This window comes from Tauraco erythrolophus, chromosome 18 (genome assembly GCF_009769465.1).
Source record: "Tauraco erythrolophus isolate bTauEry1 chromosome 18, bTauEry1.pri, whole genome shotgun sequence".
Classification (NCBI taxonomy): domain Eukaryota; kingdom Metazoa; phylum Chordata; class Aves; order Musophagiformes; family Musophagidae; genus Tauraco; species Tauraco erythrolophus.
In genome coordinates, this window is record NC_141482.1 from 3,204,622 (window position 1) to 3,231,627 (window position 27,006).

At 45.1% G+C, this 27,006-nt stretch overlaps 1 protein-coding gene across 1 annotated transcript; it reads right to left on the reverse strand.

The window, feature by feature from the left end:
• Window positions 1-231: 231 nt before the first annotated feature.
• CHMP4B (charged multivesicular body protein 4B) lies at window positions 232-25,923 on the reverse strand. The gene is made up of 5 exons (XM_086622772.1): window positions 25,728-25,923; window positions 5,549-5,726; window positions 4,683-4,797; window positions 3,982-4,108; window positions 232-1,047 (listed from the first exon to the last, which is right to left on the reverse strand). Exons 1-5 carry the CDS (start codon window positions 25,921-25,923, stop codon window positions 980-982), a joined length of 684 nt encoding a protein of 227 aa, XP_086478898.1. The 3' UTR covers window positions 232-979.
• Between the last annotated feature and the right edge of the window lie 1,083 nt (window positions 25,924-27,006).

Sequence of the window (27,006 nt, forward strand, 5' to 3'; positions counted from 1 at the left end):
CTCCTTAGTGTGGAGGTTTTGACATGGTGGAACAGAATACTATACCGTAAGAAAACGGCCGCGGCAGCCCTCTGGCAATTTTGCTCTGCTAAGATTGTAGTTTTATGCAACCACACAACCAAAGTTCAGCTTTAAAAAGCTAAGTCACTCATGCAGAAAGAGGCCAAACTGGATGTAAGTTATAGTCAGATTACTTAAACATCACAAAGAACTGACAACAGCAGCCACAGATGAAAATTAATCAAGATATTTAATACAGTGCAATCCATAGTAGTTTCTTAATTAAAATAATTGTGTGCATGTATCTGAATGGGTTATCAATTATCACAAAAAAAGCAATAAACATTGTAGTGCTATGTAGAAAAATGTACAACTGAAATTTAAATCTCCCCTACTTCCAAGGTAGCATTTGTCAATTGCAAATCATTATGACCAATTAAAACGGGAACAGTGACTACGTTGTTGCGGTGACAAACACGGGCTGGCCACACATCAGTCCAGGGATATAAATAGAACTTGCAAAGAACTGAAAACCTAAAGCATTCCTGCACCTAAACACAATAAGAAGCCAATGGTGGCTTATGACTTTTCCTGATTTTTAAATGCTTTACAAGACTTCTAAACACACTAAAACTGACTTAAAATTACAGAGTGTTTTTCAGCTTATTTCAATTCAATATGGCCCAAACTTTTGAAGATGAAGATCCAGCAGTGGCAGCAGCACAGTCCAAAAGCTGAACGTTTGATTTTGCAAATACCTTTTTACAGAAACTCAACCGTACGAACCGCAGGCAATTCCCCCTGCTCCCCCTTCTTTCCTTTGTGCAGACCATGCTATGCAGAAAACAGCAATGCACTTCCCACTGCTTTGGGTTAAAATTAAAGATAAAAGACATTTCGCTTATGCTTTCTCCTCAACACACACATTTGCACCCAGAATAGGTCATCAAAGTCTTTTTCCAGCCAGTTACTGCTGTGGTTACATGGTTCCTGCCCAAGCTTCCAGCTCTTTCATGTCATCATCCTCCTCTTCTTCTTTCTTCTTCGCTGTAAAATATTAAAAGAAAACAAATGAGCAGGAATCTTAATAGAACCTTGTCTCAACTCTTTGCAGGAGAGGAGCCTCCGTGCCACTGACCTACCCAACAAATGAAGCAACGAATGCCAGTAGAGGAAAAAAAAGACCTTTTTGAAATAAAAGGCACCTTCTGAAAAAGCCAGCATGGGCTAAACTTCCTGACATGACCACTTTAAGTGGAGAAAGACACCAGCACACGAGTAGAACACAAACATGTATGAAGGTTGAGATGTGCACAGCAGCCCACGTTGTTTTCCATAGTCACTAAGCCTCCAAGCAGAAGACCCCGAGCCTTCAGCTTCTGAGCCCCTTCCAGAGGGATACAGCTTCTTACACAAATTTGTCTGCCATCTCCAGTATTATGGTCTCTCCCCAGTAAAAAATAACTTCCTCATTCCACCATTAAGTCCTGGAAGCACAACAAATGAGGCAACTGTGTTTTGGTCTAGCTAGGTACCGAATTTGGAGACCTCCAGCTCCTGCTTCAGTTCAAGCTGGCCACGCTCACCAGAGCTGGCTGGACGTGACTGTCCAGCAGCAGCCTACAGGCTGCCCTGTTAGCAGTTTTGGTCCTTCAGGGGAGCAAATGCTGCTATTTGTCATAACGTGACAAGCCCAGTTTCTGGAGATGAAAACCATTAACTCAGCAAAAAGGTTCTAACCCAGAAATAGCTGCAATAATTTTGGAAAATACAAAAAAAAAAAAAAGATGTCATTTTCCTCAGACAGTGTTTTTGCTTCAAAAGGGGGAAAATAGAGTCAAATAATTCATACTCAAAATGGTTTGTGTCATGCCAAATGAAAGATTTACATAAGAGAATTGAGTCAGCTCTAAGTCAAACTCAAGATCTATCATTTGTACAAGTTTGGAATTTGTTTTTCTGCGTTAAGCTCTTCCAGTCTCCATTAAACAAAACCAGCTTTTGCCTGAAATTTCTTCTGACATCAACTCAGCTGACAGGCAACAGCAAAAAATTTCTCATTCAGGCTGATTAAGTCAAAATGCAGAAAGCTCCTGAGAACTGGAAAAGCAGGAAAGCTCACGCTCATTTTCCACTCAATGAATAAAAAGGAGGCAATAAGAGTCAGCTCTCCTGCAGAAGACACATGACTTATTTCCGAAAGACAAATGAAGCATGTACCTGTGTTGTCAGCTAAAGCAGTCCCTTTGGAAGTCTGACCCACGATGACAACAAGTAAATTTATAATCCCAGTGCATATTAAGTCAATTTTAAGTGAAAAACAATTTAGGTTAAAAAAAAAAAAGCCCCCACAAAATCCCCACCCACCACCACGGCAGAATCCCAAGGTTTCTCAAATGCCTATCTTGGAGGCAGTTTTATTTAAGTAAAAAGTAGCATGCTATTTAAATACATTAATGGAATTCTGATTTCCTTCCAAAAGCAGCTTAACATAAATCCTAGAAACCACTGAGTTTTATACTCAGTTTTTACTACAAAAAACACTCATAATCTTTATTATTTTTATGATTTCAGGAAGTGCTGTATCTACACAAGCCTTATGCTGTATAGTTACTTAAACACATGCACAATTGCAATGCCTCTTACTAGTGTGCAGTCACTACTACCTAATATAAAGCAAAAAAGTATATTTAGGTTCAAGTCAGAACGTTTAAATGGCCACATCCAAAGAACATTTAGAGAACAAACCTCATCAAACCAGCCAGGAAATCAAAACGTAACGCACACGTTAGTTTAAACTATTTCTCCCGCTGTTGGATCTGAATCTAGATAAAGTCTCAGATTTAAAGTATTTTGATGCAACTCACTCCTCTCTCATCGACACTTGTCGGCAAGTCTGCCTAGCAGAACAGAGCTAGAAAAACACAAAACAAGTTATGGCAAAATAAAAGAACTATAATGCACAAGGAGCAAACTTCATAGCACGCCACCTAAAACAGAACCTTGTTGTTTGGCAGTGTCTGCTGCTTCCCAGGTCCTTTTAAGCCTGGAAAGGCAGCGAGATAATTACAGATACACTGGCCAGCTGGGACTACTTTCATCCACTAGTACTGGACCTTTTTTTCCTAGGTAAGCCCATGAAACAGAGCCGCAAAGTCCACAAATTATTCATAATACATTAAGGCAGATTCAGCAAAATAGGGCAGTAAAGCTTCACACCCCTTTAATGCACGCCAGAGGTGTTCCACCTCAACTGTATTTCATAAGGTATCACTTCTAGTTCATAGAAGATCAAATTTAACAGCAGCTTTGAACTGTCTGTGTAAATATGAACGTTTCTCGCCTGTACTCCACGTAGAATCACACCAACTAAAATTTCCTGGATACGTGTGCTCTAAGACTGCGATGATCCTAAGTTTGGTAACATCTGGCTTGAGTATCTGCAAACCTCAGAGGAGGTAACAGCTGTCCCCAAAGAGGGGACTCTGAGGTTAGCTCCTCCCAAAAGCCAGAAAAGCAGGGATCAAATTAAAAACAAAGCAGCACCAGGGAAGCATGGTTCAATGTGGGAATCTGAACCAGCCTGGGATTAATTCCAAGAGCTAACATACTCTCCACTCCCTTTCACAGCCCTGGTATGTTTGTCAAGATTACTTCCCCGTTGGGCCAGCAGCAAATGGTAGAAGGCTTCCTTCCTCCACATCTCCACTCTCCCCTGAGCATCGTCCAACGCTGTAGACATGCTGGTGGCACTAGAATAGATAACTGTTCCTGTGATAACTATTAATTGTCACAGTTCTTATGAAAAGCAGGTCACTCCCACGGAGAAATGGCACTAGATGTAATTTCTGATTCATGAAGCAATTTCCAGCAAAACGTCTGCGTTGCCTGCAGCCGGATCTCTAAAACCTGAGGAGCTGCCAGTTCAATAAGCATACTTTTTAACAACCCAAGATGTTTCCGGTGAAGGTCCATACATACCTGGCTTTGATGGTATTGATATTGAGGGCACATTTGGTAGTGGTACTGTCTCGGGACCACTTATTTCCAGCAAGTTTTTGTCTAGTTCTTCTTGTTCTAGTTCCTCTAGTTCTGCCATGAGTTCATCCTAGTTTTTGAAAGGTGAAAAAAAAAAAAAGGAAGAAACTTTAAGTCATATTTATTAGCAAGTAGATTTAGCTGGTCATATTATTAAAGAAAGCAGCTTAAACACACAGGATCAGAGCAAACTGAGGAGATGAGTCTGATTCTTCATCTGAATTCCTGTACATGATCTCTTGGAGGGTGGGGAGGGTGGAGAAAGCAGTGAAGAGAAGAGGAAATAAGTCCAAATATTCTCAGATCAGGCCATTCAGACCATTCTCAGCATAAAGTCAGGGCCACAGCTGCTGTATGCACTGATAGGAACAGCCAGTAACAAGCTCTAGGAGAGACTTTATATCCTATTACTACACCTAGATACACAAAAATATGTAGATCTTAAAAAGAAAGACCTTGTAAGAGTCAGCATCCCTGGTGGTATTTAAAAAATGTGTAGATGTGGCACTTAGGGACACAGTTTGTTTAGTTGTGGATTCGGCAGCGTTAGGTTTAACAGTTGGACTCAATGATCTTAAGGGTCTCTTCCAACCTAAATGATCCCGTGTTTCTGTGATATAAACAGAGGAAAATTTAAAGCATACCTCATCAAATTCTTCCCCAAATCCTACTGGCTTCGAGATGGCTGTTGAAATCTCATCTGCCAGCTCTTGCTGTTCTGCAATGTCCTGCATTAATTCATCTACTTTATCAATATCCCTGTAAAAGAAAGGGAAGAGTTCAATATAATCAGACACTTTCCCAATCAACCCTTAAGACCGTATTCCTCAGTTTTCGTAGAAATGCCACACCACGATGACATTTACGAGATCCTTTCCCAAAACATACTTTGCATGCAAGTCTGAATTTTGTCCTCCCTGTCACGAGAAAATTATGCATGTATTTTTCACTTTTCCCTAGAAGCTTAGCTCACAGCAGTTATATACAGAGACTTCATGTGAAGAGGTTTTGTTCTGCATTACTGGTATTAATAATAATTTGCTTTGTTCCCTGATCCAGCATTATTACATTATATCTACAATATTTGCTTTTGGAGCAAGTACAACAGGCCCATAACGCAGTTAACCTTTAGTTATTGCGACATACACAAACTCCACTGCACAGAAAGAAGTTTAAGTCTCCCCTTGAGGCTTAAAATTAATGCTGCTACTGGGTGGATCCCTAGGTGGTGCACCTTCCCATTCGCTTTAGACTGGTGCTAGCCTTCTGTTGGACAAAGGCAACAGCTTTGTGCCATATAAAACGGTGTCAAACTCAGAAAGCATTGACACTTGCATCTTTTGTTCAACGTGAAAGTAAATCTAGTATTTTAATTTCACTCAAGTTATAGCCTTTTAACAGATTTTGTTACTCCAGCTCTACCTTTGGTTATGAAATACCTGGCATTTAGCAGATCAAACAAATGACAAACTAAAGGTCCTATAGAAAGATGCAGAAGGGAATAACTCACATGTTGTCATGAGCGGCTTTCATAGCTTTCGCAGCAAAACCCATATTCTTAAGCACTTCAGTGTTAGTGTTGGCATTCTCAAGGGCTTCCCTCTGAAATTCAATCGTTGATAACGTGCCATCTATCTGTGCAAGCTGCTTCTCGTACCTCTTCTTACGCTTTAGGGCCTGCAGAGCAGCTGAACAACAAAAAGGGGGTAAGATTTGTGAGATTTATACCCAAAACAGCCATTCACATTTTATACCAAATGCCACGTGGTACAGAGCAACGTTTAACATTTTCTATTATTTGCCATCTACTTTTCTTCCTAGACAAACTAAGCTGCCTAACCCTTGTGTTTGCCTCCTTCAACAAACTTGTTTCAAGGTGGCCAGCTGCCTGCTGTCCATCCCCTGCCACACGAAGGATGCAAGCCAAGAAGCAACTCAAGGATCAGTAGCCCAGTTACTCGTAACGCACCACAAACCAGGGACTACGCTACAACAAACAGCAGGCTTCAGCACACAAGCTGATCCCCTTAAAAACGTCTTTGTTCACCATCACCCCCAACACACGAAGGCACAGCTGCTGTTGTAGCTCCCATCAGATGAGGTTACAACGCTGCTGCAGGGTCCCTACCAGCCAGATGAACTTCTGGGCAGCTGCTGGGAGAAGAAACTCATTCAAATACAAAGACAAATGTTTCTTCAGCTTTGCTACCTAATGCTGTGAATATTTGTACACACACAGAAATATTTTTATATAAATAAACATTGTGCACGTTTCATATTACTCCTACAACAAGGTACTGTCCACGCAACAGTCTCTACTGATAGACATGAGGTGATGCCATCACTTAAACTGGTTTCAGCAATTTGCACAATGCCTGCTCTTGCAAGAGAAGTCCACCCCACCACCAGCACCAACACAGACATCCACACCCACGGGGATCTCCTCGTGTGGGAGGACTGGTCCAACTCGCTGCACAGCTAGGCTTCTCCAGCTCCTTCTGCAACGCTCAGCTCCACCCCACCCAGACAGGTATGCATCCAATGGATGGAAACAGTCAACAGCTTGCTTTGCCCGAGACACCAGACTGAGAACAGACCACTGCACGTTCGTTCCCGAGACACTGGCAGTGAACACAAACTAGATTTATGTATAATCTTGCCCGTAAATGGCTAAAAGTTTTGGTAGGAGCTGCAGCGAGGGCAAGACCCATGGAGCACTGCTGGCTGATGAACAAACACCAAGTATCACATGGAGTAAGACAAAAGCACAGCTTCCCTTCATGGCATTTCTACTTCCCCTCCTGATATGAACAGACTTGTCCACTGTGTGACAGTCTTGGTCATGTAATACACCCACCTACTTCAAAAACTCAACTTAGGCACGAGCTGCTGTCCTCACAGCCTTGCTCTCGGTTTCCGAACTCAGCCAAGTGCACACTTCATTTCTTCAATGCTCTAATCTCCAGGAAACTCATAGCAGAAAACAGTTAACACGATACAGGATAAGCTCTGCTAAAAATCAACGTCCTAAAAGCTCAGTCACGTGCACCAGGAATGATGGCAAATAAAGGCTTTAAATCTTGAAACCTCTAAAAGACGTTATTTCAAACCTTTAGCAGATTTTTTGGAGAGGAGTAGAAAATGATGAGTTGGAAATCCTGACAGCAGACACCTTCCTTTATCTCCCCTCCTAGAGGGATGATAATTTTGTGACACAACGAGTATGTTCCTGCAACAGGCGTAAAACAGCTCCTCTCCTAAAAGCAGACAAAGCCTGCAGGCACCCTGCGTGTTTTGTCAGATGCCATGTGGAGAAGCTTGACAGTCCTTCAAGATAACGTCCTGGCACCCAAAAGCCCTTCACATACCTTCAGTTCTACCACTGGTTAGGAATATACTGTGTTTGATGACTTTCAGATGACATTACCGTATCAGAGAATGAAAAAAGTCCTTTGTGAAGGTACAGCTAAGGCTGCCAAGCACACTAAGTAGCACAGGTTGATTTAGTAGAAGCGATCGAAAACACAGAAGCACAGGTCACCTCGACTGTTCCAACAGAAGCTCCCAAAAGAAGCCCCTTCACTGACTTTCACTCCAACGACAAGGAAATCCGCCCGCTATCCTGGGGCCAGTCCAACATCCATTCTCGTTTGACGAGAGCAGGAACAGGACTGGGGTTTCATGTGACACAAAGGACAATGTTTGCTCTGCAGAATCAAGCACAACACAGATATCATCTGAAACATTCCAGCTTTAAAGCGAGGAGCAACACATTACTGGTATATTTAGTCTGGTTAATTTTGCGCTGATGGTTTAATTAAGGATATATAAAGTTTTCTTACTTGGAAAGATAAAACTGTTAATAGGCTGTGTTTATGTAGTGACAGATGCTGTGAAAGTGTCAGACAGTGATAGGACATTCTTTATTGAGGATTTTGTGCATCATGGAGAATTATTGGCAAAACCAGAGATTTTATAACCGTTGTACAAACCCAAGTACTATAATTTACATGCAGTTCCCCACTACAGCTTTCTCTGAGAATAGCTGCAGTTTATCTACATTTCATGCTTATGTACTTTTAAAACAAGCTGCTCAGACACCAAACATTGCAAGCATCATTGTAAAAGATCTTAGGATGGAAAGTGCTTATCAGGACTGCTGGGTAACCCTACCCCTCCTATTCCCACGCACACCAGCTCAGCGTACCAGAACCGCACTCCCCAGCCTTCGCTCTGTTTTGTAAATCCTTTCTTTGATTAGTTTCTCACTTGTACGTACAGATCAAGGCTCCCACTTCTACAAAAGCATGGTACATAATCTTCAAGCTTGCAAAACTGAGCAGGGATCCCCACAACAAGAACTGGAAGATGGCACACGTCTCCCACCCAGGTCCAGGGTGCAGCACTGCTGCCTGCCGAGTTCCTGCTAAACCTCCTTGAGCTCCTGCTGAACCTCCTTGAGATCCTGCTGGTCTCTCAGCCAAGCACCAACCACGCTCAGATCTGCTACAGTCGGAGGCTTGGCACACAGACCCCTGCACAGCAACAGGAATATAAACACACTTGGTTTAAAACTTGCCTTGTTTAAAGTGAAAACTTAAAAAGGATCTGTGGTATTTTCTAGAAACATTTCCAACTCCTTCGGACCAAGAACTACCAAAGATATTTATATTTCCCCCTCTCCTCTGCAAGGCCAACGCAAGGACAAAGCTTCCCATGGCCACAGTGCCCACCTGTACCTACTTGAAGACCAACTGGTAGAAATGCCTCTTCCAGTAGCCTAAAAGGAGCACAAACCCATACACAGCCCCAGCACCAAACGTGCATAAAGCTGCAGTGCCTGGACAGTTCAGCATAAATATTTAGCACAGGTCGATTAACATCAAAGTGATAAATGAGTTTCTGCAACGGAAAAAATCTTGCACAGGAGATGGCTATTTCTTGCAGCTAGAAGCACTAAGGAATGTAAAACGAGGTATTCAGTGCCTCAAATTAGATGATCACAACTTCTTGCAATTTATTTCACCTGTGTTTTCTTGCTTAACTATTTTTTAATAGTCCTTGTTTATAACTAGAAGATTTTATTAAACTGAAAAGATAAGAAAATACCAAGTTAATTTAGGTCACTTGCATTCATTTCATCCTTCATTTCCCCTATTCCTCCCCCCACAGAAGGGGATTTACACGCAATATTCAGGATTCCCCTTGTTGCAATTAGTGGTGCAGCCCTTTGGCAGTGCCCCTTTCACAGACGCTCCAGGCACCCGCATCCGGATGCAAATGCAACTCAGGACCATGCTCTGTGCCACATTCCCACGTGCCGGCTCTCCGCACAGGGTGGTGGAGACTGCTAGGACCTGGGGCAGACCTTTCTAACCGGTATTTGTCTCAGCTAGAAAAACAGATCACCAAACGATCGTTTCTCTGCATCTACTTTCATGAAAAGGTTAATAAAAAGGCATTTTGTTTGAGAAACACCTACAATCATGTTTGTTTGTTTCAGACCATTACAGTTAAGTCTTTTTCCATCTCTCAGCTCTGATTTCCCAATTTTCAGATATCTGTGGACGAGCACACCGCATCAATACCCACAGCTCAGAGGTCACAAGGAATTTCTAGAGTAAGGGTCCATCTGGAAGCAAAATCGAGAGCCACGCCAACGGCGGTGCAGGGGCCAAGGGGTTTACCCAAACAGGCACAGGCAAGGGGGAAAAGCCACCAACTCCTGCTGGAAACACAGGACCAGCAACAGTCTTTGCCAGCACAAATAACGGGGCTGTAGATTTTCCATATATTGCTATCATACTGGACTTGCTTTAGAGAGCAGTGCTATCTGACGGAGATATAGATATGAGGGAGTGACTCCGTTCTGATCTGCAGCTACTTTATCTCTACTCTCCTATTCATGCATCAATTTTGAAAACTGATGAGCAGTTGTGCTGCTTTTTTCCTCCAAAATAGTCTTTACCACCTGCATAAATACCTACTGAAATTTTATGTACTACTGTCAGAGTAATATATTTTTATTAAGTTTTCATTGAAGTCAAAGCAATAAATACTTATTCTGAAGGGAATGACAGTGGCTTTTTCCTCAAAAAGAAAAAAATCGGTTTCCAGAATTTTAAATAAATAGGAAAAAGAGACAGTAGGCTACAAATATGTGCTCTAGCACTATACAGATGGAAGAAACGGATGTGTGTTTGAAGTCAAAGGGCAACATGGCCCATCTTTGCTCTTCATGAAGACTGCTGTGGCATTAGGCAGCCGTGGAAAAGGCAGTCCTCAGGACCCACACCCCTAATTATGCCTTCACCGCTTCCAAGACAGTAATTACACAGGCAGGCAATGTAATTTAATACCCAGCTTTAATTGCTGTGGAACTGCTTCAGCAGGAACTATAACCATATATTAAGTTTAAAGCATTTTTTCCTCTAACATCGCCAGAGAGACTTCACTCACGACCCAGAACCTGTTGCTAGAGAGATCACCAGCACTTCCTTCTAGAAATGGCTGATCTAAGTTCTCCAACAGTGCAACAATTTCCTTATCTGAGAGTAAAAAAAGCTACACGAGATTACAAGATCGCTGGGACCAGACTCACAGGAGCTTCTGCAAAGCGCCTCATACTGAGAGGCTCGAAATAAGTAAGGATTGATGCTTGTTCTCACCATGCTGTGGTTTTATGATGGAAACATCTGCCTTGACACAGAATAAAGCACAGGAAGAACCCAGCTACAATCTCTACCTGTTCCTAACTACAGCTGGAGGCAACCCTGTGCATAAAACCCTCCCCAGCTCCCCCTGGGCACGGCACGTTGCCATGAAGGACACCAGGAACAGGCGGTGTCCCTGGTCAGCACTCGCTGTCCCACCAGCAGCCCTCCCTCCACCAGAAGTGACTTACCACTGGAGTCGCTCAGTGACAAGTTTATCCTTCCAGAGCATCCTGCCTTTGGCTGGGGGTTAACTTACCCTTGAAATAGCCCTGCTGTTACATATAAAAACAGTAATACCAGTTCAAATCACTGGCTGGTTTAGGGGGGATTGTTTTCTTCCCCCTCCTTTTTTCTTTTTCTTTTCCCCCCTTTTCTTTTTTTTAGCTCAGATCTCCCGTCAGTTGCACACCAGGACAGTCGCTGTTGAGACCTTCTACATGAACAAACTGACAGATTACCCTCCCGACCAGTCACAGATTAGACAAATTGATGCAAGCAGAGAAAACTGTTGGTAAACTTTTCGGTTGGTAAACTGAAAAAAAAAAAACTTTTTTGTTGGTAAAAACTTTTTTGTTGGTAAACCAAAAAAAAAGTTTAACATTTAAGATAACTTTCACTTAACGAATTAATACAGACCCAGCGACAGCAAAAATACTGGATCAGTACATGGGAAGTTAGTTGGCACAAAACGACAGCAAGAACCTGCTAATAAATGAGTATTTTAGACAACTTTTACAACCCGTACCTTATCCTTAACAGGCACAGTGTGTGTTCTTAGCTTGTAAATCCAATGCACATGATGAATTCCATGCACTTAAAATACCCTCTAAAGAAGTAACAGCAGATAACAAGACTTAGCTGTACTTTATTTGAATTTTAGTAAAGTTTTCAGCAGAATACATGAAGAAGTACGCATTGGGGAAAAAGCAGTTATACATCTATTATTACAATTAAATTAAAGGTAATAAATCTAAAACTAACCTAGTGACTCCTGTCATCCATTAGGAGATGGTGAGCAGCCTCAAAATTATCTTCTCCATATGACATTCTGACATATTCATTGTCTTTATTATCAGCTATGGCTGGGATGTTGCAGCCAATTTTTATTCATAAAAATTTCACTATAGAGCTATGACCCATTAAAATTGATATAAATAGTTTATGACCTCTTTTTCACTGGCAAAGCAATATAAAACGTCTCAGTGTTAATAAGCATCAGCCTCTCATCTCTGCAGTTCCTTTTTAGAGAGAAATTCTCCCAAAGAAAACATCAGCTTCCAGAGAGGAGGGCAAGGCCAGTCAAACAGCAGCTGAGTCAAAAGCAGTCAGATCTGGACTGGCTGCTTCAACTACTTGAACTTAAAAACATGTATAAAAATACATTTGGAGAACAATTTACAGCCTTTTTCAGAACTCAAACTTTTTAATACATAAAAAGCTATTCCTTCCTGGTTTTTGTTGTTGTTTTGGGTTTTTGGGGGAGGTTTGGTTGGTTGGTTTTGGGAGGGCAGTGTTCCTTGTTGCAGGGCTTTTTTTTTTATTTATTTACAGTCTTCAGTTGATGAACTGCAAAATACTATTTTTCATTTCCTATTTATTTGAATGTCTGTGATAGCCTCCCCCTGGAAATTCCAGCAGCAGTTTTACATGTACCATCTGACCACGGTGAACAACAAGAAGCCAAGGGTTTCATTATAATGCCTACCACGGCAGCACCCAGCCCTCCAACACAACTGATAAGCAGGAGCGTGTTATGGCTTTCAGTCACTACTCCTTGACTAATGAACACTCAAAAGTGAAAAGTGCCAAGTCATTTAGCCAGACTATCCTCCTCTGTGCACTCACCGTCTGAAAAGCATGACTGCTCACCCAAATAATTTCACTTTGTTCTCAAAAAATGCTATCTGTAAGAGTTTATGTAAAGTATTTCAACCTGTATATAAATAAATGATCATTAACAGAGCTGTTGTAAGTCTTCCTATTTTCCTTGCAATATTTACAGTAGTTTGCTAATGAAATAAAAAACGTTCACTGTGATATGAAGTTAGCAGGATAATAAAAATACAATACTGCGTTCAGAGAGGAGAAATTGACTGTGAACGTGTCAGTGATTTCATTACAAATCAACAGCTCTCCTGCAAATAAGTACTGCTCACACGCTTGTAGGACAAGTAACGTTACAGGATATTTATGCATACAGCAATTCTACTGAATTAATGCCTTTAAATATCATCAGCAGAGAAGTATAGATTAGGAGACAAAAAACAAGGAAGAACTTAAGATAACTTCTTTTTTTACATACTTGTAGCTCCAAATTTTGCTAGCAAAAACACGTCTCAACTTGAGAGGAGCAGGAGGACCAGCTACTTCAAAGAGCATTGGAAACACCTGAAAATATAATTCTGGAGTTTCACTGAATTCAAAACCACACTTGTATCAAGTGTATCACTTGTTTGTGATCCAGGGAATTTGTGGCTCACAACACACACGCTTCCTGCCTATCCAACTCCTGTCTCTGCAAAAACCTGCTGAAAATCACACTGATACCTAAAATAGAACAGCTTCTCATCCAGAGAAAGAAACACAGGTTAACAGCTCTGATTACTCCAATCGAGGGGAAAATGATTTAATGTCACACCTTACATTCTCTCTAGCAAATGAGAAGAAATGGCAGCAGCAGAGATACCACTGCAAAAGGACATCAGCTCTATTAATATGGGATGAAGAAGTTGCACAGTAGCTTCCAAAACAATGTACGCCAAACGTCAGCCACATCAAAACAAGCAGTGCCAGACAGCTGCGGAGGAGCTTCCCAAATGGGAGACTTTGGGCCCCTCCAGCAGAAAGCCCAGCCACTGGAGATAACTGAGATAATCAACTTCATACTGGGCGACTGTCTTGCATGTTATATGGCATATCCAGCTACTGTTCGCTCAACAGAAGCGTCATTACTTTTGCTGCTTTTAAAAATACCGTTCCATCTTCCCGGCACTTGCCTCAGCAGCAAATTTAATCACCAGCAACATTCTCACCGTCCTTGAAATGGGATAAACAAGAGGCATCAGTGAGTGTAAGAAATAATTGGCTGCCTTGCCTGCAGTAGAGTAGCTGAATCTTAGGCAGCAGCTGCTCATCTCTCATTCCATTGAGAATTAGCAAACTGCCTGCAACATCTCAAAAAAATTCCTAAGCAGCAAAAAGGTAATTTAAAGCAATTCAGAAAATATCCCCCAATGTTAAAAGCAGATAAAAAGGTAGATATAAATCCCACTACAGCCTTGCCAGACTCCTTTCACACCATTGAATTTAGCCTTGAATAAATATCCTTCTGCAGGGATTCACTAGCTCCAGAAACTGTTAACCATCTGAAGAACATTCAGGTCGGCTCAAACCAAACGCAGTGTAGAAGCACCCAGGCAGTGTCTCACCACAACAGACCTGCAGCACGTACCACTCCTCCCAGATCAGGTGAGTCTCACCAGATGCAAAAGCTGGTGATGCTTAATTCCCTGTTCATGGTCCTAGAGGTCAGACCTTTTCAGGGTGTTTCCAAAACCTTTCAAGGTATTTCCAAACCCATGTACCTACCCTAGATATACCAGCTAGAGAACACCCTCGTCCTGCAAGCTTCTGCCTGAGCATTTTTATCTTGGTGCCATTTCCAGTTCTGGAGAATGCGTGCTACCCTTCCTTTGCTCCAGCAGAGCCTTGCCCACATCCTGCGCGTTGGTGAGATGTCTCTACATGAAAAGAATCATAAAGCCTTTCCTGGACAGTGACATACAGGCTTTGTACAAGGGACTGGAAGAGGAAGAAAGCAAGCATGGCCTGTAAGAATACGCATAAGCGTAATCCTAACTAGTTGCCCATTAAACACCGAGTCACATCGAGCCAAGTTGATGGCACAGCACAACATGTCAGACATCCAAGAAGTCAGGTTTGATCTTAAGCATCACGGTGTGAAAGCGGCTGGGAGACCGAGGTACCGAAGCATGGTTCAGAATAAACTCACATCAACTCCAGGGCTGATACAGTGTGAAGCAGCATGATCTCCTTTCCCATGAGGATCACCTGCTGAGACCTATGATGTCTAGATGATATACACGGGCCTAAAAGTCACTTGATGCTGAATGTCTGAAGCCATTACCACACGTTTCCCCACAATGCCAGAGCCTAATGTCTGCAATACAGTTCCCAGAGAGCAGCTCACGAGAGCCGACAGCATCATCCCGTGCCTTTCCTTTGGGAGATGCTGTACTTTTAGCAGGGAATCATGAACACAGTTCAGTCTTCATCCTCCACTTATCTTCCTGCGTCTGTCTACCAAACACCTAATAACGTTCCCAAACCCTTTTGTCAAAAGAAGGCAACTATTCCCAGCTCAGAGATGAACTGACTGATTAAAACTACTTCAATGAAGCATCCAAATCCGGGCAGAGAATAAAAGGTTTCTGCCCTATCCGTATTGAAAACAACAAGATGACAACTTCCTCTTGAGTAAAGTAGTGCCGGAACATTTAGTCTATTGTGCAAGAGAGTAAACTAAACAGTAAGCTCTGCTGGTCTAAAAATCTATAAATACACAAAGGCAAAAAAAAAAAAAGATAAAAAGCATCCTGGACAACAGCAAAGCTTTGACACATGCAGGACCTGAACACCACAGTAACCTGAAGAACCACCTTCACGCCGTTACCCTCTGCATCGACTCAACTTTTGCACCAGCAGTTGTTGATGATGTTCCCGTAGCCGAGACGTAAGGCAGTGACACACTTCCTCGTCATGCTTCCTTGATCCAAATGAGTCACAAGCAGTCATTTTCATACGGAGAATTCATGATTACTACGCTATTTCTTCCTGAAGCAGCCAGTAGTTCACTCAGGCTGAAAGTTACAGATGGAAACGTACTGCGCTTGTCACCCTCCTCCTGGCCTGGCCTTCTTCATGCAACAGGTGGATGGTGTGGAAAGCAAGCCAGCCTTCGGCCTTGGAAGTACATTCCTCTGCCCCCTGGACATCAAGGCAACGGTCCTCCGGTCCATAACCCTCTGTAAAATAATCTCTAGGTGAGTCTGGGACAGTTTTGTCCAAAAGAAGGAAAAAACATCAACTGCAGGGAGATTTGTAGCCCAGATGAGAAAACTGGGAAAGACAGATCCCAATTACAGAGAAACAGCCAACGGGTTTGTTCCACCCAGGAGCTGGAATGAGCCTAAGAAACACCAGACCAGCCAAGACCATCTAGGCCCAATGCTTCCAACTATTACACTGAATCTGATCCACCCTCTGGAAGGAAAGCAAATACCATATTTCCCATTTTTCAGTGTTTCACTTCTTGTGGTCCTGCATGTCACTGGACGACGGCAGGGAATGAGCAAGGCACCTCCAAAACTGATTTACCCAAAACACGTTCCTTCTTTCCAAATAAAACTAGATATTTCCTACGACTGCTGCGGTAAATCATCCTCCCTTACACTTTTAAAACACCCAGTAACTTTGCAGTTAAAAATCTGCACCTTACTTCACATCAGAATTAAAGGAGATAATTACTCACAATGCAACAAATGTCTAAACTTTTAGGATGAGAAAAGTATGTTCCTTAAAGACGCCTTGGGATTCTCACAGCCTGCAAATACCCTTCAGGGGTTTTCTTCTTTATTTTGTGATTCCTGAAGATACCTTATTAAAGAGAATTCCAGTGAAAAACTACAATCTTCCTCTGAACCCCTGCCAGGAATGCATCAGGTAGAGGTTCAGCTTTACAAGAACAGAAGTAGCTCTTCTTAAGTATCTCAAAATGTTCTTTTTCTCACAGGGAAAAAACCCAACCAACCAAATTCCCTATGGTTAACAATATTTTTGTGACTAAGTCACAAAACTCGGAAGATCCCAGCTTAAGTGGCCCACTTTGAGATCTTCTGTTCCTGGGGAAAATAACAAGTGGCTGCCTGGGTAATCCACCACGCATTTTCCAGCTTTGGGCAATTATTATTAGAATGCTGGCAAGTCCACGAATTTTCTTGAGGCTGTCATAATATTTAGCATTTCTCCTAACACCTCATCTGCTGAAGTTATGCTATTTTGAGATGCCAAAATTTAAAGATTTTTCACAGAAGCTCAGATTCCAACACTAATGACTAAGGGCGAAAAAGCTGAAAACACAAACCTTTAGAAACCCAGAAGCTGTAAACATGGTTATTTGGACAACCCCGAACTTCCATCGTTTGCTGCCAGTCACTTGAGAGCTGCAAGATAACAGTTGTCTGTATAATTACCCTATACTTGTACCAGCCCCTATAGAAATGGTTATTGGCAAGGCTTCCTTTAAACGATGAACCTGGAGGAAGCCATAGCAGACCTTTTCCAGCTGAGCTTCCAACGGCAAGGACACTACGGGCAGAACTATTATTGCCTTCTCCCGTGTTCCCACCTGTGAGAGGCCACTGTGGCCACTTCACTGCCCTCGGTACCTGCCACCAGGAAGGTTCACAGTGCCCTGAGGTTCCTCACCTGCAACCTGGCCACAGCCTTGCGAGCAGACCTGCCTGCATCCACCAGCATCTTCATAGATTCATAGATTTCTAGGTTGGAAAAGACCTTAGAGATCATCGAGTCCAACCATCCCTAATCCCCATTAAACCATATCCTCAAGTAGATCATCCACCCTATTCTTAAACACATCCAGGGATGGGGACTCAACCACCTCCCTGGGCAGCCTATTCCAGTGGCTGACAACCCTTTCAGAGAAGAAATACTTCCTAACATCCAACCTGAATCTCCCCTGACTAAGCTTATGCCCATTTCCTCTTGTTCTATCACCCATCACTAATGTAAAGAGTCCTTCCCCCACCTCCCCACCATCTTTTCTCAAGTATTTATAGGCCGTAATCAGGTCTCCCCTCAGCCTCCTCTTCTCCAGGATAAACAGCCCCAACTCCCTCAGCCTCTCTTCATAAGTTTTATTTTCCAGCCCCTTGACCAGTTTAGTCGCCCTTCTTTGGACTCGATCCAGGAGCTCAATATCTCTCTTGAAGCGAGGGGCCCAAAACTGGACACAATATTCCAGGTGCGGCCTCACCAGTGCCGAGTACAGGGGCAGGATCACTTCCCTGCTCCTGCTGGTCACACTATTCAGCAACTGTAACACCGCTTCCGCTCAAAGACTCAACCAGGATGATTATGAGCAGAACTAACCTTCTCTTATCATCAGTTACGTGCTGCGGCCTTGGGTTGTCTGAGGGAAAGGCAAAGGTCTATCAATATCTGATGCACGGCCTATTTAGCATTATTCAACTGCATCCATTTTGTTTCAGGCACCTCGTGCCTGGAGCTCCACTTTGCTGGACACCTGACTTCAAGCTTCATGGAAAGCACGCTAAAGCATGTGAGCTGCTCCAACTTCTAGTTTTGAAAAAAATCACCTATTTTTAAGTAGCATGAGTAAACTGCAAGATTCTACTTTACACTCCACTCCCCCCCCACACACACTCTTGCAGGGCCTTGCTGGCTGCAGAAGGTCAGGCCACATCCTCCCCGCTCACACCACATCCCATGCAAAGTCTCTGGAGCAAACAGCACGTACTATTCCAAAAAACAGAAAGGGCAATATTAAAACTTTGTTTTTTTCCAAAACAGAGGGGATTTCATAGGGGAGAGTAAGAAGTGCCAAAACCATCACAGTGGTCTTTTCCCAGCTGGACTCAGCACGTGCCAGTGGTGCATCCCGAGCCCGCTGCTGCTCCCAGCAAGCACAAGCACCCAGCAGCACCGCAGAGCGCCGTGCGCGGGCCGGAGGGGCTGGGCTATCAGAAAAAGAGACCAGAGGCACGTGGGCACACACAGCGGCAGCAGACCTCTTGCAAGGGTGTCTGCTCAGCCCAGCAATACGGGCAACACAGTCTGCACGAGCCCTTCAAGAGCTTAAAGGTGGTGGTACCCTCCTAATTCACGAATGCCAAAGAGCAAATGCAAAACAGTTTGGGTAACGAAAATATCCTTCTCCTGGACAGCACTGGCTGCAGTCTCCTCTTGATGTGACACCTTCCCTCCCTTCGTCATTTTAAATTAATCCCCTGCTCAGCAATGAGCCACGTCCTTCACCATCACTTCAGGCCTGGAAGCACCGAGATTTCCTAGGTAAGCAGCAGTGACCATTTTTATTTCCAAGCTCCAGTACAGCACCTTTCCTACACTGATCTGTCTGCCGTGCAACTGTAGATTGCACCACAGCGTGTCTCTGAGCACATGGTGCCTGGCCATCCCCAGCGTCCCAGGAGGTCCAGCTGGAACCCTGCTGCAGGGCCCAGATGGACGACGTTCAAGTACGAGCACACATTTCTTAACACAATCCAGTCAGAACAAGCAAGAAGGGATTGACAAAGAGGCCTGAAGGATACAAGTGCAAATGGTTTGGGTTGGAAGGGACCTTAAAGATCATCTAGTTCAAGCCTTAAAGATCATCAAGATCATAAAGGACCTTAAAGCTCATCTAGCAAAGCCTAACAACATCTCAGTACAGATAAACATTGCACAACTCAGCACAAATTCTGCCAGTGAGAAACCACCCGGTAGTTTTCTGCACAAGTCTGAGTAAGTACAATAGGGTTAAACCAAACTAACAATTCCCATCACCTGCAAATTACAGTTTTGAACTAGCACTAGGAGCCCTTATGTAGAATCCAGCAACTAGGGCTGAAGCTTAGTGAGATACTAGAATCCAACATCTAATACATTTGGAGAGAAAAAGCAATAAACCCCAAGTCACTGGTGGCAAACACACCAGGTTTCCCTTCTAACAGGCTTGACACAGGACAGGAGCAGAGGAAGGACGGATTGCATCAAGTACAGTCACCAAAACACATCTGAGAACACCACAAGTTTTTTTTTGTTTTATTTACACCACTTTCTAAAGCTGTTTTAAAGGGTGTTTGTGAATCCCCCCATTCCTCCCAAACCGTTCTATACTACAGCAATCTGCCTCCAAAAGCTTCTGTTAAACACAGGTAGGATAAAACTATAAACTAGAAGTTCCTCATTTTTAAACACCTATTTAAAAAGAGTAATTATCAAACTTCTCCCAAGCCAGGCAGTTAATGCTCAACTCATTAGCCTCAGGGGAGATGAAGGACTCGGGCCAGCACTGCTATCAGCAGCACCCTTGCACCGAAGCCGTGGTTTCCAGTTAAGCACCTGGAACTCAAAAACGTGTTTTACATTAGGCTATGACTTACAACAGAAAAGGAGGACTGAAGTACCACAAGAAGGGCTGGATAGTGTTTGCTGCAGGACTCCTGCTTCCCCTACATCAGCATCTTATGATTCATGGAAACAAAACCAGGCTCACGTTATTCGATTCTGGGAGCAGAGATCCCTTCTCTTGCCAAGTGGCAAGCAGGACCTTAAAAACACATTCACAAGCAACACATCAACGTCTAAGACCTTACATACATGGTCACAGGTCATTTGAGTCTCTGCCCACACCCAGGCCTGAGGTTGCAGCTTTCTCTTCCTTGAATTCCACATCATTGCAACATTTTGAACCACTCAAACACCTAAATAAAGAAAGTCCACATCACCATGCAGGCTTGCTTCCATTTTTTAATTAATGATCAGCTGATCCCATTGCTGGGAGATTGCACGTCACACTCAGATTTTATCACAACTAATACATCTAAGCTGACCAAGCAGGGATCTGTTGCCAGGAGAGACAGAATTGCCCTCCTCCTCCCAGTCACATTCCCGACTCCCGCTCCCTGCCAGCTCCAGCATTTGTGCGGTTAAGCGCAGAAAACATTTATTTTGTTTATTTTTTTGATGAAGAGCTGGGTTTTGGCTGGATCAGCAAACCAATCCAACTCATGCACTGCCCACACAAATGCTAACACCAGCACAAGAGAAGCAAGCGGGACGAGGCACTACCGCTCCTGGCAGCCAGGTCACTGGGGACCAGCCAGTGGCAGATCCACAGCCACACCACCACACACCAGTTGTACATCTCAACCAGGTTAACCGAGCTGCTACAGAGAAGAGCAGTTCTGTCTCCTCTCTGGTGCCAGACACAATAACCCTCCAGCAACAGGCAAACCACACCGGCAGACTGACATGACAGACTGGAAACGCAGCGGGATGGTAAATAGTTAATTTTCCATCAGATCAACTGGCTGAACTGACTTACCCGTGGCAGCACTGTGACGTATTGTGAGATGGAGCTGGGCATAAAATTAAGACTTTTGGCTTCAGCCTACGCCCAACTTTCTTGTTTGTTGGGGTTTTTGTGTGGGGTGGAGCACAGGAGTGTTCTCTTTCCAGGAAAAGCCTGAATTATACAGCAAGAATCCCGCAGTGGTTTTGCACCTATTTTTACTCAGTCACCAGTGCTAAAAAACCAGCATTATATTTATCTACAGTGAAAAAGAAACTTTGACACCAGAGGAGAAAAAAATGCTAACTAGCAGAAGCCAGAGCTGACAGAAAATCCATGAAATGTCAGTCTCCTGCTAAAGCCTGAATATTTGTACTGCCTATTAGCACAACGTTAGCTTTTCACCCGTTCCGGTGCCTGTGCACCTAGTGTTCATTAATAAAAATGTAAAATCCAGAGGCAGGCAGGAACAGAACTGCATCGATTCACCTGGATCTAAACTCTAGAGCGGATTACTTATAAAAGCAGCATCTGGCAGAGCATCAGGTTTCTCTCCCTGTTGTAATTTTCACATTGAGACATAACTTGAGCTTTGGGTTTCCATCAGAAAAGATAATGCAGAAACAGAATCTGGAATCATTATACTCAAAGTAGTCAGATCAAGGAATCAACCCGTTGTTTGTTTTTTTTTTTTTTCTGCTTGTATGCTGTTTCTCTGGCAGCTTGGCTTTGTGAGCTAGCTCTTGTAGGATCTGGCGATAGCCACAAGGAAAGGAGCAAAACTGGAGCAGCAGTCATTAGGATCAGCTTGAGCCAACCTGAAACTGAACACTGGGCACCAGAATTCCACAACCCTTGGCAAGATCTAGCAGTTTGGTTTGTTTCAGGAAGTCTGAGTGCCTGACAAAGTATTCCAGATTGGATGCAACAACACCGTATCAACAAACTGGAGCGGAATAAAAGGATGCAGCAGCAGCACAGTACTTCCAAACCATCAAGCTCACAGCTGCACACTTCTTTTGTTAAAGCAAAAGTTATTTTCAGGACAGATCTAAAGTCTAGTAGACACTGGCTGACTGGTGTTCAAACCATGCTGTACTATTCCTACTTCCATTAACTTCACTGAGAGGAGTAAGTCTGCTACTCAGGAGTTACAGCAAAAGTGTTGAAGAGCCTCTTGAGAAAAAAGAAAAAAACAAAACATAAACACCAGAACACATGCTGTTTCCAAAAGATTAGGCTGAACATTTCCATGAGATAACACAAAACAAGACCCAAGCATAACCGAACTTCTTCCCAGAAGAGGGAACATTAACTTGGATCTTTTCAAGAAACCCTTCTAAACATGATCAGTCTTCTCCTCAGTAGTTTTTCATCCCATGGACAAAAAAAACCCAAAAATCACATGCACATTAAAGCTGTAACTGCTGGGTCTCCCCAACACACTCTGGAAGTGGCACAGGTGCCTTCACGCCAGCACTTGGAGACTGTTGCCCTCTCCCTCCCCCAGGAGCTATTCTGATATTGTGGACTAATGAGAAGGAATTTGTAGAGTGAAGGAAAAAAAATTACTTCTTATTAAAATGACTGGAGCTCCTTTGGAAGGCACGGTGATCACAGAATTGCCACATCTATGCAGTCAGAAAAGAACAGAAAGACCCTGAAAAAAAGGAGCTTTTTATTAAAAGTTGAAAGCCTCCCATGCCAAGAAACAACACAGACTAAGGAAATTTATACTAGTTAGTTACTCCTTTTAACTTCAGAATTTCGTGAGGAGTTACACAGTCTGGATATCCTACACTTACATTATGAAAAACATACATGTAAAGTAAGTTCACAAATTAATAAAAACGTGCACGTGCTTGGGGCGGGCGCAAGAACCAGAAGGCCTGTAAGTTTCTGTGCTTTCGTTAGACTCCAGAAGTGCCGCAGGAATTAGTCAATGAGCCTTTGGAATCCCCGCTCCCTTGGCACCCGAACAATGGCGCAGTGTGCTGGAGAGCAGAGAACGCCTCCTTTTGTCACCCCAAGTGTGCCAGACACCCATCTTTCCTCTGAGAAAACAAAAATGTCATTCCAGGTTTTCCAAGGCAAGCCCCCTGCCCCCACTGGTGCAGACACGAATGTTCTTCTGCTGGCTTTGCCACAGCAGCTCCTGTTAATGTCAGCACGATTGTCCAGCTAAGCATCACTTGTACACACCATCCACAGTTAAACAGCAGGGATACACAGAAATCCCCAGAGCAAAATGCTTCAGTCTTTGAGAACTAAGAAAGCTTAAGGATTCTTAAAGTTGTATTTTTTTAAAAGTTGATTCAACGGTTTTAAAAAAATAAATCTCTAGTTAATTAGCTTTTGTTCAGTTTTACTTAAAACAGTCAACTATATCCAAATATTTCCATTAAAAAGACAGGCTTACACATATAAAACCAACATATTTTTATTTTCACTTAAATTATGGATTTAATTTCTGGAGTATAAAACAGCCTGAAGTCAGAGGAGAAAAAAAATCCAAACGACTGCGTATAAAAAGATGCAATTTGTTGGAGCTCAGCTGATGACTGACATCTTTAACCCAGAATAAATGAGCAGTCCCTTCGTCTGTCCTGGGGGGAACTCACTTCCCAGCAAGCTATCGGATAACCAGCTGTCTCTTTCCTAGCAGCCCAATAATAAAAGTTGGCCTCCTGGTTTCAGAAGTCCTCTGGAAAACAGAGGGTTTGTTTTCCACCAGAAAACCATCCCTAGCCCTTCTCCTTTTCACAGCTCCTTAATTACTCATCAGGATCCTGTCCTCCCGTGAGACCTCAATTAGTCTGACCCAGAATCCCGCTAGTGAATGGGCAGGTTCTTCTCCTTCCTCCACCTCCAAAGATATTTAATCCCTCCACTAACCAAAGTGCTCCAGAGCACGCTGCCAGAGCAGCACGCACAGAAAAGCATGGAGAGAGATGGCACTACAGTAAAGCAAGACCAAAACCTCAACAACCAGCCACAGAAAGAGTTTAGGAGAAGTTAAACAGGATTGGTGTAAGACAGAGGATGCAGAAATTGCAGAAGAAGAGGAAGACTACGAAGAGGTGTATTTTAGTTCTCCTTTTAAGCTCATTACCAAACTAGGCCAAAAACTGCACGAGAAACTCAGACTTAATAAAACTGTTGCAACAAATTTGATTTAGAAACTAACTTAGCCAAGCCTGCAGCCAGGCTCTGCTGAGGTCCTTCAGAAGACACCTGGGGCAGCAAGTGAGGCCTCTGCCACACTGGCACCACCTCAAGCCCAGAAGGTGCCCGTGAGCTTGCTCCACTCGTGCTACCCTCCAGCGCAGCGCAAGCGAGAAGCCCCGATGCAGCGCAACTGTTCTGAGGCTTGAAAGGAGGCTTAAAACGCTGACTGAAGCACTGATGTGAAGCAGAACCTGTTATTGGTAATTACTGTAAATTAACGCTTGCTACTCAGCCAACAGTTCTGTGTTACCCTCTCTCGGTGCTGCAGACAGAGTCACACGTCCTGCTTCAAACCGTTGTTTTCTGTAACCCAGCTCAAAAAGGGCAACACAAAAACCTACATACACTTTCCTGAAAACACCGCTTTTAGTGAGACTGTTGTAAAACAAGAAAGAAGCTCATCAGAACACCAAAATACAGACGCTGACAGCCCGCTTCTTATCTTCAGGCTGACAGACCATTAATGAATATCAAACACTGCTCGCACATACACAGCGGGACCTCCTCTGGAAGGCTGTGTTCCACCTGGTGAACACCAATTTCCAATATCTATTTATAAGCCACCGACAGCTTTTATTAGAAACAAATATACAACACAAGAAGGACACGGAGCTGCTGGAGCAGGTCCAGAGGAGGCCACGAAGATGATGCGAGGGCTGGAGCACCTCTGCTATGGAGACAGGCTGAGAGAGTTGGGGCTGTTCAGCCCGCAGAAGAGAAGGCTGTGGGGTGATTTTATAGCAGCCTTCCAGTACTTAAAGGGGGCCTACAGGAAAGCTGGAGAGGGACTTTTTACAAGGGTGTGTAGTGATGGGACAAGGGGCAATGGATTTAAACTGAAAGAGGGCAGATTTAGATTGGATATAAAGAAGAAATTCTTCCCTCTGAGGGTGGTGAGGCACTGGAACAGGTTGCCCAGAGAAGCTGTAAATGTCCCATCCCTGGAAGTGTTCAAGGCCAGGTTGGACGAGGCTTTGGGCAACCTGGTGTAGTGGAGGGTATCCCTGTCCATGGCAGGGGGGCTTGAACTAGATGGTCTTTGAGGTCCCTTCCAACTCAAACCATTCTATGATTCTATATTTAACCAAATCCTCAAATTAAGCAGAGTTTTAGCAAAAAGCTGTGTTTGTGAGAAGCAAAAAAACGAGACAGTACACCAGGGCCTCATTCCACGCCGATGCACCACTTTTCCAGCCACTCCTGGACGCCACCAGCAACGCACCCGCTTCCGCTTCGCGATGTTTTCCATAACCTCTCCCAAAGCCACGCGCACGCGGAACAGCAAGCACACGTCGCGCAGCAGAGCCGAGCAGCAGCGTGACATCATTATCACGCGGGCGTGACGCGGCGCCCACGTCAGCCAGGTAAAGGCCGCCCTTCCCCGGCGGGGAGAAGGCTGCTCCGGGGTGGGCGCCGCTGGGGAGGGGCTGCCGCGGCTCCCGGGCAGCGCGCTATGGAATAAAGGCGGTGATCCATAAACCAGCGCCGCACGGTCGTGTCTGCGGCACGCCGAGCGCGGCCCGCAGCCCGACCGGCCGCCCCGCTCTCGGCAGACCTGTTGCCAGAGGAAGGGGCCCGGCCCGGCGCCCCCCAGCCCCGCCGCTCACCGCGCTTGTTCTTGGTGCCGTGCTTGCGGGCGGCCGCCAGCTCCTGCTCGATCTTCTTCTCCAGGAACTCCTGCTTCTTGCTGAGCATCTCCTCCGTGTCTCGCAGCCGCTGGATCGCCTCCTGTGGGGACGGGCCCTTCCCGGCGCCCTTCCCGCCGGCGCCCGTCCCGAACAGCTTCCCTAAGAGCCCCGACATGGCTGCGCCGGGCCGGGCCGCCGAGGCCGCGGTTTGAGGCGAGGACGGCCGCGGAGCACCGCTACTCGCTCCCTTCGCTCCGCGCCCCCCTCACAGACCGACCGGCCGTCAGTCCGCCCGCACAGCCCGGGCCGCCGCCGCCGCTCGCTCGCAGGACTCCCCGGGCCCCGCCCTGCCGCCCCCGCGCCGCATCCGACTCCCGGCGTGCCCCGCGGCGCCGCCCCGCGCCGGCAGACGGCGGCCACCCGCGAGGGCTTCTGGGAGATGTAGGCGGCCGGAGCGGGGCGCGGGGCATGACGGGAAGAGCGGGGGGGAGCGGTCTCCCGAGCGGAACCTGGGAGCGGCGTCATGGGGCGCGCTGACGTCACGGCTCAGGGAGGCAGGAGGAGCCGGCGCCATGGCGGGCGCAGCCCGGCCCTCGGCGCCGCCGCTGGGTTCCCTCCGGGCCGCCCCGCCCCGCGCCGCGGCGGCCTCCTCGGGGCGGGGGGAGGCGTCGGGCCGGGCCAGCGGGCCGGGGGGGAGGCGGGCGCGGGGAGAGGCCGCCACCTCTGCCTTCCCGCGGCGGGATCCGGCCTGCGGCGGCGAACCGCGGAAGGAGCGGGGATAGATGAGGGAGGCGGGCCTGAAGCACAAGGGCCGGCACAAGGCTCAGGCGGTGGCTGGGGAGAAACGCGCACACGGCCGCAGAGGAACGAGCGAGGGTGCAGCCCTTTCCAGTCAGCGCGCCGCCGGGGCGGGGAGTTACACGCTGCTGCCCGTGACAGCCCCTACCGCGGCGCTCAGGCCCGCTGAGGTGTCAGGATAACGCGTGGTGAAATACCCTTTTTTTAAAACTTCCCCAGCTTGCCAGCTTTACGAACTCAAGTACCGAAATACAAAGTCACGGCTGCTTAATTGGCGTTGAGTAATTGCGAACTCCATTTCCTGGACGCTTGAGTCACAGGTTCGGGTTTGCGCAGGCAGTGGGGACGTAATTCCCTGCTGTGGGAGCACAGTGCCCACGGAGAGGCCAAAGTCCAACAAGAAGGCAAGTCTGAAGTGCCTCAGGCTGGTATCAACCTTTACTGGATACTTGTGTTTCTT